We start from the raw sequence: 14,970 nt of genomic DNA, 5'->3' as shown, positions 1-14,970 counted from the left end.
TTTCATCAGAATACAGAACAATACAAAAAGCTATCAAAGCAACATGCGAGCACAGGCTACTACTGATCTCTTCAAGTGGTACAAACTGATAGTTATTCATGTTTTCCTGTTCCATACATGGAAATACTCTCTCGTTACACCTACAATCTAGTTTTCAAACGATTTACTTGTATGGCAGGTACTATTCTACACCACGCTCGTTATATTACATTACAGTTATATTACATGTGTAATTTCAATAACACGTTATTTATTGCACACCAAAGATTAATATCTACATATGAATCAAGGTAAGTATTGCAAGATAGAAACGTTAGATGGTTATACAGTGAACCAAATGACTTGATCGCCTCTATTACCGTACGCACTTGTTACGCATAATTATATTAAATTGCTGGATTGTGGTAGGCGAAGTAAAGAAAATTCGATGAACGTAAGTATACAGTAAGATATACGTAAGTATACGTAGTGCATCCTGTAAAATGTAGTACTACAAAATAAAGTGTGACTCTCTATAAAAAAAATGAATAAAAATGAAGAATACAATTTTTTTAAATAAGGCTTTGTTTTCAAGATAGTTGATTTAATAAGTTTATCAATTACGCCTGCATTTAATTTCTAAGTAATAAATTAGTGAGCTTTGCTGTGTATTTTCTTCTGATCTTCCTTGTGTTTATGAGTGTAGTTCATTAACAATGCAATTTCCTACCTGTTGTTCAGCTAGTTTCTAATAGGTATTAATATGTATGGATTTATTCATTTTAATTTATCCATGTCGAAGTCAAGTACAAGTACGAGTACTTGATATATTTAAAAATCGATTTTTACGAAAACGAAATGTTACTTTACAAGAATTTGTTCCTTATTTTCGACTTATTTTACTCTGGATGATTAATCTTGCTCAATAATAATACACATTATGGAACACGTGCGTATTACGGTTGACATTGGATAAACCGGAAATTTCATTAGTTTTTATTACACTTGCTTTAGGTTCATACAGTTCATTACACGCGATAGTAAAATCGAAATATTCTTTTATGGGAAAGTGCAGTCATTATGCAAATTCGAAGAATATGAAATTGAACTATTTTCATAATAACACGCTTGTAACGATTGCTTCCATATGAATAAAAAATACAATAACTGAACTGGTATTGTGATATTCTCAAATGTGTTAATTATTAATTATGATTAATTATATTTATTAATTATAACAATTATTATATTTAATATATTCAATTTTGCATAACGACAACCATAGTATTCTCAAATAATGAAATTGTTACATAAACGCTACGTTATTTAAAATAATAGTACTTGAAAATTTTATATCCACTGAATATATGAACTATTACGTTCTGAATAATGTTATCATTATTTGTCAAACATATGAAATTTTTATAGAAAAGATGATAATTTTCCGACCTCGTCTCTCTAATACATCATCTAGATTGTATACTATCAATTCATGCTCATGCATATATCATGCAGCTCAAGATTTTCAATTATCCATGCAGTTGTAAACATCATCGATTAGTTACGGAACATGAACCAGATTCCAATATAGTAGCCTTCCTCCATAAGTCTTCTCGTTTACTTTCTGTCCTTCCTATTTTACATGTTCGCGCGTCCACTAGGCGACATCTAATTACACGATCAGTAATTTACCTTCCGCTTAAATCAGTCATTGGAAAAATCTAAATCACTCGATCGTCTAACGATCGTATCAACTCCTTTTACTGTGAAACGTGCGACATATAAAAGAAATGTAACTACTTTTTTAGCGATTTATTAGCGAACGTTACGGAAGGCACTATAAAAACAAATTAAATATTAATACAAGAGAAATTTAAAGAAAGAAGAGAAGTAAAGCTTTGTACAATTCGTACTTCGAATAAAATTATAGAAATCCCTAAATTGAATAAACTTATCCATAAATTAAAAATCGTATTCCACGCAGCCAATACTTTGCAAAATATTTTCGAATTTTTGGTTTTTAACGCGCAGAAACATGCACCACAGTCGCAACACGTTTTTCAACAATGTTAGTATCGCGACTTGCTTTGCAATTTCGTTAACGTTCATTCGAATGCATCTGAAGGTGCACTTTCTAACTTAAACATTGACTACATTTTGCAATACGATGTACTGTTTATCGTGCTTCAACAGCACGTTAAGGATTTACGTATGTAGCTTGATGAACGTTTATCGTTTTATTTAAATCTCTCGATTTCTCCTTACACAAATATCGTTATTGTGATATGTTTTCTGCAAACATGCGTCGAGAACGCAATGAACAAGACACTTGCCATAATTTAAAGTAGAGAAAGAAATATAGGTCGTGTAATATCCACACATTTAGATGCAGAAAAAAGTAGTTGCATGCTTTTAATTTGATCGTTGTCGTAATTTGATCGTTGTCGTACACATGACGTTTTTCATTAATATCTATATTAATTAATTTGTTACTAATTACAACAATTAATTGAATCGCTAATAATTGAATTAATCAAGATATTTATCACAATTTCACTGAACCGAGAAATTCAAGAAACAGTAATAGAAAATTCACTGAAAGGCAGTTTCCATTAATATTCATGTCAATGAACTTGTTATAAAGAAATATAGTAGCGCAATAAATATCAAATTGATCAAGACATCTATTACAATACCAATATAACAAAACACAAAGGAAGTACATGTTGGAAACAATTTAATCGAAAGCCAGTTTCCACTAATCCATTAATTAAACCGTGATCGTTGCGCTGAAGTATCGCAACGCGATACGAGTCGACGAATAACGGCATAGATCGAGATCAACGTCCGAGCTTTACAGTTTTTACAGAACACGGGCCGATAGCTTCGCGCGAGCGTCATACTCTGATTAGCTCGTCGACTTCTCTTTACGTTATCCAACGAGCCGAGCACTCGTAAAGCACAAATTCACGTGTAAGCACGGTTGCACGTGTATTATCCCGCGGATGAGTCCGTAAACAGCCACCAGTTGCTCGGATCACAAGCAATATTATAAGATCGACGTATAACATGTAAAAAGAGCGCGATGTGCGTGTGCACGCGCTTAATTGCATTAAACCAAATTGAAATGGAATTCTGGAGTAGATAGTCGCATGTAACGCGCTTCGTTGCTGTTGGTAATCGGTCAGAAATTGCGTAAACATTTTTCAAACGATTCACTCGACCGCTCGCCTCGAGCGCGCGATCCGACGAGGATCACGCTCGAAATCCGTATTACGCATTCACCGAATGTCCAATTAGTAGCGATAGGATCAAGTTCAATATGTATTTATAAGTTCAAATCAAATATATCTCAGAATCAGATTTGTTTCATGGGATTGGAATATTATTCGTAAAATGTAACAATTCGTTCATTAATGTTAATTAATAACCAAATAATATTTTCGTTGTCGGTAGTGGTTTCCGATAAACAAATGTATTTTTGCTGCTAGTAACGATTATAATTAATCGAAAGCATTTCTGTTATTAATAATGATCATTGCTAACCAAAAAGAAGATTCCATTACTGATCATGCTTACAGATAATCAAAAAATATTTTCTTCGCCAATAATGGTTATCAGTAATTGAAAAAGAATTTCATCGCCGATAATGGTTATTCGTAAAGAGAAAAAAATATTTTCGTAGTAAATAATCATTGACAACTATTTTTCGTCTTCGATAATGATCACCAGTAAATAAAAAAATCTTAGTCTATAGGGGGTATTCCTGGCCAAAATCATTTAAACCAAGATTTAAATTTTAATATACGATATAACGATAAGATATAAAAATCTTCTTTACAAAATGCATATGGAGGATTCGAATCTAGTTACAACGTATTTAAATCCATTACTATCAATTACCTTCCTCCGCGCGCGATATCGACGCATTTTCGAATCCTACCGTCCACTTTTAACGTCAAAAGGATTTCACGACACGCGTTAAAGCGCATTATCACTGTCTGTCAAAGTTCCAACCATACGTAATGATTACGAACGAACATTTAAACTCAGAAGTATGTCTCGAAAGTAGCTACGACTATTCTCGTTTCTGCACGCTTGTCGGAGCTTTAAAGAACAAACGCGACAGCTACGAAGTGCCGTGTAATTCATAGTCCGCGTAGACACAAGAATAAGGTCATAAAAGTCTTTACAGTAGCTATTTAGAAATCGGGGACCATCGCTCATTTGTTGCAAAGATCTTTTTCTTCGCTGACATCGTATATATTGTGTGTCAAATGTTTATCGATGGTTCTTAATTCGGCGAGAGGATTGAGTAATATAAATTTCTTAAGAGAAAAGGAGACACATTGCACACTAATGATGTTAATAAACTTTCCTATCTTGGATGCGTTGTTAACTAATTTCTCAGTTGTAATTAACAACTGTATTACAAAAGACAGGCTTTCTCAACCTTTAGTTATAAAAATGTCAAATATGATCGTCGTTAACAAATGATTAATTGTACTTAGCAGATACAGAAATCTAAATTATTTTTCTATAAAACAGCAGCCTTTAAGATCCGGAATAATTACCTACCTTTAAATATCTACCTATGAAGCTAAATATATACAACTAAAAATACCCATAACTTACATGATGCTTATTAATAGAATTTACCTTCCTTTAGCCAGCCATAGACATCTGAACTTCGAAATATGTACATCCATCTTTAGCTGAGTATATATTGTGCACTCTTACCTGTAACAAACAGCAAAATATTCTTTTATAAATCTAAAAATTAATACAACGGTACAAAATCAATATAATATGATATAAAAGAATGAATAGCTGCAAATTTAAGAAAGAAAAAATATATAAGAAAGTAAAATTTGTTTAACATTCGGAGGACTATGGTCTTGAAATTTATAAAAACAGTCAGGTAACGACTTCCTTTTTGAACTTTCAGCCGCGATAAGAAAAAACTTAATTCAACGAAAAAGGCTGTATTGGTTAATCGAAGACACTAATCGAGGAGGAATGTTTCCTTACGTAGTTAACTCGGAGCCGAAAGGATATTTTGACCCGATTCCTTTTAAACTGTTCTCATAAACCATCGACTTGGCTGTCGGCGCGAAACTCGGGCCCCTTTTCCGACTGGCAGGGCCCACGGAGACGGACAGGTGGTTCTATTATACCCCACGCGTTCCACCGGTTCGTTTCACCGTGCAGATTTGTCGAACCGGCCAACCACGATTTGCATATACAAGTAGCAATGTCGGAGTGGAACGTTTCCACGGTCGTTACCACGAAACACGGCAAACCTGCGATCGATAGCGTGGCTCAGGGCGCTGTAGTTTTTTGAAACGGCTGCTTGACTATAAGAAAGTCATCGAGTATCGTGCAGGTTAATATCATCTGACGCTTAACTATTAGAGTTACTATATTTATTCATGTGGTACAGCCATGAGCCAAATACGCTGGCTCAAAAAAATATTCGAAAACTTGTAGAAAACTTTTATGAATATATTATATATGAAAGATCTTATAATTTGATCAGCATTATTATCAGACACGACTATCACGATTATAATGGTAAAGTTCGAAACAAATTTGAAAATATATACAGGGATTGTAAAATATTTGGCACGAACATATATTTTGCGAAGTTTACAAAAGTGTGATAAAAATTACGATTTTTTTTTAGTCAAACAACCGTTGTTAAAGAAATGTTATAGCCAGAAATTGTATGCAACTCGGCTGCAGTGGGCAGCAACACTCTTCCGCGCCACGAAACCAACTTATCGGAACAGATCGTGACGGTGTTCGTGACGGTGTTCGTGTCGCAATGTTGCTGGGTGGCGTGCACTGATCGCCTTCGTTGCAAACATAATTTTACCACGCTCAGCATCGAATTGTAGTCTACGCGTTGTATATAATCAATGAGTTCGTTTGCTTCTACTTTGAGCATCGGTAGTTTATTCGTTCTTTTAGTTAGAAGAGATCTCGATTCCTCGATTTGAATTGAATTTAAGATTTGGGGCGTTCTTTGATGTTAAAAACGTGTGCGATAAATATGTGTATAAAGAAAATTACTGGTATAGGTTTAAGAATGGATGAAATTTATTTAGGAGAATGAAAAGAAATTAGAAAGTTGGGATTTTTCGACGGAAATAATTGTCTCCATTTTTTGTTTAAAACTCCTACAAAAATCCTTATTTCTGCAAAGACCAAAGGATTAACTAATTGCTCAGTCTGGCTCTTGAATTATTTACATCTCTATGGAGTAACAAAATGAAATATAATTTGTCTGTTTCTAGTCTAATCTAATCAACCGCCTGAATTTATGCATTAATATAACACAATAGTGACGCTTGAATTATAAATAAATTTAGGATGATAGCGTTCACTGTTCTGTTAAAGGTTATCTGTTAGGAAACAATGTGGCACTTACTGGTTTGCGTAACGCTTCTGTAGCTAAGAACACTGCGAAGGTTTATTTAGTTGCTAAACAATTATTTAGAATAACGGGGCCACCCACGAGTTCAACTCAGCATGTATCCTATGCAACGTTAATGCAATAATCGTGTAGAGAACGTAGTTACGAGCGCATCGAAGAGTAGTGATCATCCATCCGCTAACGATCTGAATAAATCTAACAAGTTCGTTAATTGCATCATTGTATTTGCGTTCTACAATTAAATTTTAATAGTTATTTGGATAGCAATAAGTCTTAAGAGAAGATTATTGATTTCAATACTGTGCAGTTTATAGGATTTTTAATTAATACTAGAATTGCCACTTTGTAATATGCTACACATATGTACGTAATCATAATTATAATTCTAAACGTAATTATATAATATAAGTAAATAGATATTATGATAAATGATTAGGTTTCTATTTTAATAAAAATCAACTGTATGTTTGTAATAATTATAGTTTTCAGGAAAAATAACTTTTATGAATTTTATAATCTTAACTAGTATTAAATCTGGTATTAAACGTATAGGCAATACGGAAAAAATGCAGAAATATCCAAAGTAAAGTATTTTAATTATTGTTTACAAGATGAAACAAGTCTGTATTTAGCTTGCATGTTTTTATTTGCGTTTATAAATTCAACAAAGAATAAGCTATAAAATATTTATGATCTTTTAACAAAGGAAACGAATCCCAGAATTCTTAAGTTTATAGTTAGGTATCTACAATCGTTAATCCTAATTGCTATTATCTCTATTAATAATTGAGAAAACTCATTATCTGAATGCACATTTACTTTCCATAGTATAACAACTAACAAAGACGAATCAAATAAAAAGACGATTATTTACGCAAAGAAATATCTTTAATACCATTTATAGTTCGTTGCAATACCGAGCATAAATCCAAAATTATACTTCTATAAATCTTTACGATCGGCAAAGCTGCAATCAGCAGTGCACTAAGTATAAAACTAAACGAAGTCGTAAAGAAGCATCGTGTCATTCTCCTCTTTTCCTTCGTTCAACAGCTCACTGTCTTGAACACTGAGAGATCGTATCGCAAAATCTGATTCAACGGAAATAATGAAATAAAATACGTCGTCGCATGCATCTTTAATTACGAAACGTTCTGTATGCACACGACCTCCGTATGAACAGGCATCGATAGCGATCCGGAGGACTTTACCTCCTGTTTATTGCACGTCGCGTTACCAGTACGGCAGGTCATGGTTGCCACTTGAGACAATAATAATTCAGCTTGCGTTCGACTATACTTCATTATTCGGCAAATAGACATCACTAGGTGTATACCTACTAGTTACATAGTAGATGGGAACAGAATCTTTATTAGTAGAAAGTATTCGAAGAACCGGATTCTCCAACGATTTAATTGCGGAAACGTTCTGCGTTATTCGTACGGGAAAATTTCTTTATCGACGCATCGTTGCGTATCTTCCTTGCTCGGTTGTTTCTCCACTATTCTCTGTGATTTCCTTTCCTATCGTACGTTTGCCACTGCTTAATACTTTGTTCTCTACTGTCCTTTCTAATTTGAATTTTACCATTATTTTACCATTATCGTATGGGCTCAGACAAGGATGGGTTGGTTGGAATTCATTTTCACTGAATAAATATTACTAACATAATTGAAGAAAATGTTCAAAGAATTAGATGAAATGCACCATCACTTTCAATCTCATAGAATACGCCTTTCACTAACTTTCTTTTTACCATTTTGTAGTATACTTCATTAAATATGTTAAAAAGCGAAAATGCCTAAGTGCAGTGACTTGTAAAGTTTTATGTATTGAAACATTCAGTGCGGCACACAGAATCGAAGTCGGGTCCCTGCTGGCGGAAATCGATTTTTCTATAACGTGTATCAATTTATCCAAGCGCCATCCGCAAGAAAATGCAAAATTCCGACAACGCGTACGTTTACTTCTTTTATATGTTACAATATTCAGAAATTAAAACGTTTAAAATAAAGAGTTCTTACTATGTATCTAAGCGTAGACACTGGTTAATAAAAGTCACATATTGTATCACGAATTTAATTTAGTTCCTTTAAACGTGGATCAGAATCTATTCTATTTATTGTCCTTTTCGTAAAACGAATAGATCTAACACGTGAGCATAAAAGCTGTAACGTGCGCACTATCGTGCTATACGTAAGCTCAGGTTGGATGTTCCGCTGGTTTCTCGGTAATCGAGCCGCAACGCGAGTAGCTTATCGCATGCAAAACTAGTTTTCAGCGCGTACGAAACGATGCGACGTCGTGCCTTTCGTAATTTATTGATCATCGATGCACGTATAGTGGCATGAGCATGGATCGTTGCCAATAGGCGATAGAGGCTCATTTGAGACTGATGCAGCTTAATTATATCTCGATTTCGATACGAACTAAACTTGTTCAAGATTGATATTAATTAGACGCGAGCGCCGAGCTCGCATGCTCAAAGTATCGTAATTATGGCATCACAAGTTTCAACGAACGGCATCAGACATAACGTAATCTTATCGTGAAAAATTATGTCGGTCGTAAGATCAGAAAGGATGCGCGTTAACATTTGCATAATTTTATGATTCTACTCAAAGGTGTATTCGGGGAACGTGTGATACGTAGAAACAGTCTCTATACATTAATTAACGTTATCGACAATCTTGTGACTACCAAAAGGCATTAATCGATGGGTATGCATGCTCGTAAAATAAATTTCACTATGAGCACTGTGTTTCGGTCGATTATTCGATAATCTGGGAAAGAACTATCGTCGTTCATCCGTGAGACATAAAAAAAACTCTTCCTGTTCCCTAAAAGAATCGCTTTCTAATGACGAAATCTTGTAAATTTTGATGTCTACAATTTTTCATGCTAGTGGCAACACAACTAGAATCGCCTACATTTCGTATCTTAAGAATATTTCATTCTAAATATTTCTGTCATGTATCCTCTTAATCCTCTTTAGTATTCAACTGAAACCAAGATTTGTTCGAATATTTCATAATTTTATAGATATCTATAGTAAAGACACAACAGATTTTTTAAACTTAATGTAATAAAATAAATAATAATATAATATAATAATTTAATAAAAGTAATGTATAATTAGGTACCATGTAAAATAAAAATGTATTTTTATCAAAAATCAATTACTAGTTGCAACACGCGATGAACCTTTCAAACGATTTTAAATCCCAAAATATAGTTTTCGTAACAATTTTGCGGTCGTATCTGCTTCATTTTGCAATCGTTGCGAATTACTAAGTTTTGTACACGGCTGACGCAGAATCGCAATACGATTAAACACTAAGATTTTCCGATTGCTTCCTTACATGACGACATTCATCCGTTCGCGAATTGGCAGAAAAACACGGCAAATTGTACAACGCTTTTTCGATTTCAACAGATTATTATTAGCGAGGAAGAATCGCTTGGTAATGATGCTGGTAATTATATTAACTTTCATAAGAGATCGGAACTGCGTTATTCCGATGTTATCTGTAACATTCTCTGCAGTTTATTAAGTTGAAATTAAAATAAAGATTTGAAACAGAGAAAATTGCATCGATTAAACGTAATAAGCTTGAAAATAACTGATTAGTGTCCGAGTTTCTAAGCATTTTTGTGATTTATATCGCAGAGAAAGTAATGAAGGATAGTAGGACAAACATTTCTCTTTTCCTTCATTCAAAAAGGTTAATTTATAATCTACTAAGCTTCGTTACATATATGTGTATAAATGTCTTAACCAATCGTATATATTCTCATTAGATAACCTATGGTATTTTATAAATTAAGGATTATTTCTCGTAAGTATAGATACTGCAGCAAAACGCACTGGATATTTCTCTTAATAATCTTATAAATAATACTTACAGGGTTTTAATGATTCAGCACAAACTACTTAATTGTAGTTACTAGTTTGATATTTCTACAATTATATAAAATTAGTATTTCATAAAATGTGTAACACAACTTCAGGTATGGTATTAAATTATCGATTAATACACATAGTAAAAATTATCATTCATATTTCCGTATAGTAATGCGTTTTAATTGATCGGAGTTGCTAATCTGGAAGTTATTTCCAAACACTGAAAGTTCGTGCATAAATTATTTTTTAAGCCAAGATAATTACTTATTCTAAACCTACGTTCACTAAACTTTTACTTCGAATTCTCTTTTCTATGTAAAAAAATTGATTTCCAGTCTTTCTTTCGCAATTCTCCTTTCTATTGGACTGCTCGCCATTTATAGTGGAACAAATAAATCATCTTATACACGAAAGAAAAAAATACGTAGAAAGTCAGAGTTACAGATCGTATTTAGTTCTTTAGGTTCATTATTTTGTTCGGAAGCTCAATAATTGCAATAACAGCCGAGTAATTTGAACACCGTGAAGAGTGTATTAATTGCATGCAGTAAAGTATATCACCAAAGAGTTACTGCTCTCTTAGCGGCAGAATAATACTTTTTAGAAGCGGCATTCTGACGTTTATGAGCGTGACAAGTCGTAAGTTTACGCGTGAAACGTGACTTTGGATTCGAGCACGGTCAGATCGTTAAATCGGCGAAGATGGACGAGCGGCTTCATTACACGTCCGCAACCCGTGATATCGCGCGAACGAGTATAATGTATATCGTGAGCTTCCAAGCCGGTAATTATACAGTTGTCAGTCAATTGGTGAGAAAATGCGATCACGATTGAGAGATCAAGCGACGTGCGGATATCTTCTTCGACGTTCACGTCGTTAACTCGCTCCACGAGATCGAAGAAGAGCAATTATTACTTTCTGGATTTCCATTTCTAGCAGCACGTGAAAAGATGCGTTTAATGTGCATACGAGTTTTCTTCAATGTCAATGGTTTGCAGAAATGATGCATGAAAGCATAACGCAATCACATTGCGTAATTTGACGGATGATTATAAAATTATAAAATAGTAGTGTTGTGTGCTTATGTATGTGTTAGTTGAAATTCTGTCTAAATTAGTTACCTTAATCTTACAGTAATCTAATCAATAATAAACTTCTTTGTTGCAAAATAAATCATAAGTGTAATTCTGTCTAGATTAGTTGTTTTACTTTTACGATAACCTAAGAATAGCTTTCTATGTATTTAGTAGTTTGGTTTAGTAGTCGAAGAAAATAGGACTCACTTTATTGATTTTCCGAATTGTATTTTGAGATGTATATAATATAATAGATAATGAATAGAAATAAAATAAAGTCGTGTATACGAAATTCTCTGCACGTAGCTTTACTTTTGAAAATCATTTAAATAAAAGTTACCTGGTCTGCAAATTAACTGGTCTATATTTTGTAAGTAACAACTTACCATAAAAGGAACACGCCAATAGCACTATTAATCACAATTTTAACCGCAGTTATACAAAAGCCTGGTTCGTTTCTTAAAATTGAACACTTGAACTGCACTGTAACTATTTATTGGAAAAATCAGCTTTCACTGGAATCATGATCGAGCTGTAAAGTGGTACAGTCGCAAATCAGTCACAGCGAATGGGCGATCAATAATGACACTACGATACATTTCAGAAACAGGAATATGTTAGAACCGCGAGTGCAACTGTTATTCCGTAATGTTGAAATTCCAAGTATCCAAATATATAAATTAAACGAATTTATTCGATTGCATGATTAATCAAAGTAGTGCTGATTGTGCTTTCTCCTTTTATTACCCCATTGAATGTACGATATTCTACTGACTCAAATTATGAACATATTCATAGAACATTGATATATTAACTTTTCTAATTATATCTATTTGTTTTATGATAACAATGATAAGCAGTTTAATGATATTAAATTTATTACTATAACATACTTATTGTGATATTTAAACGTACGTGATACTTATATAAAGGCATGAAATTTATGGGAGAAGATATTACATACACAATTTCCATTAACTAATTAGAAAAAGTTCTCTGCTTCATCTTTCAGAAATTATCTAATCAAAATCTTTCGATACAATTTAATTCTTCTCTTAAGAAATTTTATGTTTCCATTTTAGATTTATTATAATAAACAGAAATTCTCTGCTCTAGGAAAATATTTAAAATTAAAAAATAAAACGAGACCCAAAGAAATTTTTGCGTCATTGTACGCTATATAACGATTTCATACGAAACCTGTTCGTATAAGAAAACACGAAACGCCAAAGGCACTGTTTGATTGTCACCGATCTAATAACTATAAGTTATGTCGCACTATACAGCTATCGATTGCGTTAAAATTAGATTTCAATTAATTTTATGGAACAACAATTTGACACCTAATTGCAATCAATAAGATCTAATCAGTACCAAACTTTATACGTCGCTACCTAACATTCTTTATCTATGCGTAACTCGGATACTTTGCATCTGTGCATTTCTAGTCCCTTTAATAACAATACGAAAAAAAAAGATCGAAATCAAATTAGAATTGCAAGAACTTCGAAAATATACCTCAAGCATAGCAGTTGGTTAACCGCGAAACTAAGATCAACATCCACAAACATTCGTTTACGCTCACTGGACCACATCGATTATCGCATTAAAGCTACGAATTCTTCTATTTCCTTGATTATCTCTCGGTTACGACTATATTTTTCTGCGAACAGGCCACTTTGTATTCAATGAAAATTTCCGTCAGGCTACACAGCCGTAGATTAACATTCTGATCGTAAATGGTAGCATTCTGTTCGCCAGCTAAACCCGTGTTCGCTTCTAATTGCACCAACCATTGTTGGCTATCGATAATAATTTTGTGCCAGGGATGTTGTAATAACGCTGACATTACGGAAGGGTTTCAGGTGCTTGGAGTCTGTTATTAAACGCCGATGTTATTTAGTGAAGCGCGATGTAATCGCGCGAGCTCATAATTGGATCGGAGAAACAATTTATGTCTAATTGTCTTTTACAACTCGAAATTTTTCGTCCAATTAGAAATAGTTCTGCACAAGAAGATAACGTTGTTTCATAAATTAAATTGTTCTTGTTAAATTCATACAAATTCTTCAAACGAATTAGATTATTTCTCAAACTGCTTCATTTACGGTAGAATCTTTATTTAAACTAATTTGTAATCGATGATCGATGTGGTTAACTAATCCAAATATTTAATAAAATTAGGAAGATTATCGTTGAACTTTAGTTGTCGCTACTATTAATCACAGACTAATTAACCATATTTTTATAAAATTCCAGAAATTGTTTCAAAGAGTTATATGTATATTCTTTTGAAACTATTATCTACCTTCAGATATTGTTACTATTATTATACACTATCGACTATAATTATGCATGTATTTAATTAACCTGATTTTGTATAAAATGAAGGAGAATCTTTACAAAGTTATATATATTTTTTTTATTAAATTAGCCATCTCCTTTAATTGTATTTAAAGCAACAAAACGGAATTACATTAGAAAGGAGAAGTATTTTAGGAGTAAGTTTAGGAGAATCGACCATTCTCTTGTATTTGTCCTCGTTGCAAAACTAGGAAGACTGCAAGTTGTACATTTGTGAGCAATTAAGTAAGCGTGCGAATAATGGCGCGGAAATAGGTCGAATTTGTTTAATCAAGCGTACGAAATCAAAGTGAAACTCCGTTTCGTTCGGTTCTTCTCTATCTCCATCCACATAATTGATGTAATTATCTTACAAGTCATTGGCACATACTCATTCTGCCATCTAAGAAACTTCTTTTCTTGTCTGCTCGAAGGAAACGCGAATGCGCGTCCTCGAATGCATTCATGTCTACACAGGACGTTGTCTTTCGCATTTCAGTAATTGTTCACGCGTGGTACATCCACCGAAGGAGATCCTGTGCAATCGAGGATACGTTCAGTGGTTCTCCTTTCTAAATTTCCAATTCTATTCGTTCGACAAATTTTCTGTTGTAAGATTTAAAGCACAATATCAATTCTTCAAAATGTTCACCATCATATTCCTAATTCCCTTAATAACATAGCAACTCTGGCATTGCTATTACGTTTAAAGACAATTAATTAAACGTACGAATAAATTAATAGCCAATAATAATTTGTAACTATTCTTATATTACGACAATGTAAGAATTCCTGCAATAATATGCATTTAAGTTGCATGCATTTGTTTTTATGCATTTATTCTTATTAAATATGCATTTATTACAAACAAAAAATAGAAACTGACTTAAGACTTTCACGCTGTTCTTCTAGTGAAATTCATCAGAGTTGGTCTTCGGCTTATCAAATACGTTATATGTTGTTTCGTAAACCGTTTCGTGAATGTTGCTCATAAAGCTATGTATAAGACGCTTGATAACCCGAAGATCAACCACGATAAATTCAAAAAATAGAACTAAAAAATTTGCAATGACAAAGATACGATTATGTTTCGTGAATAAACATGAAAAATATTTGTCATTGGTCCTTAAAACTTCTTTATATGTGTATTACCATACTTTAATACTGAGAACCGTCCCGTTCGTGAAATTAAACCGCGGAGACGATATGAAATGGAAAGTGCGGACTG

The 14,970-nt window shown here is 33.3% G+C and overlaps 1 protein-coding gene across 3 annotated transcripts in view; it reads right to left on the bottom strand.

The window, feature by feature from the left end:
- The window catches only part of LOC117236800, a 76,456-nt gene that overhangs the window by 35,014 nt on the left and 26,472 nt on the right, over positions 1-14,970 (bottom strand). The window contains exon 2 of one of the 3 annotated variants that reach the window (XM_033500087.1): positions 4,639-4,719. The exons of the other annotated variants lie outside the window; for them this stretch is intronic. Coding sequence (XP_033355978.1) covers positions 4,639-4,684 — 46 coding nt within the window. The 5' untranslated portion in view covers positions 4,685-4,719. The remainder of the gene's footprint in view (positions 1-4,638; positions 4,720-14,970) is intronic. 3 annotated transcript variants of the gene reach the window in all.

Source organism: Bombus vosnesenskii, unplaced genomic scaffold (assembly GCF_011952255.1).
Source record: "Bombus vosnesenskii isolate JDL3184/JDL3185 unplaced genomic scaffold, Bvos_JDL3184-5_v1.1 scf7180000013264, whole genome shotgun sequence".
Taxonomy (NCBI): domain Eukaryota; kingdom Metazoa; phylum Arthropoda; class Insecta; order Hymenoptera; family Apidae; genus Bombus; species Bombus vosnesenskii.
The sequence above is the reverse complement of the archived record's forward strand: the minus strand, read 5'-3'. Positions and strand labels throughout refer to the sequence as shown.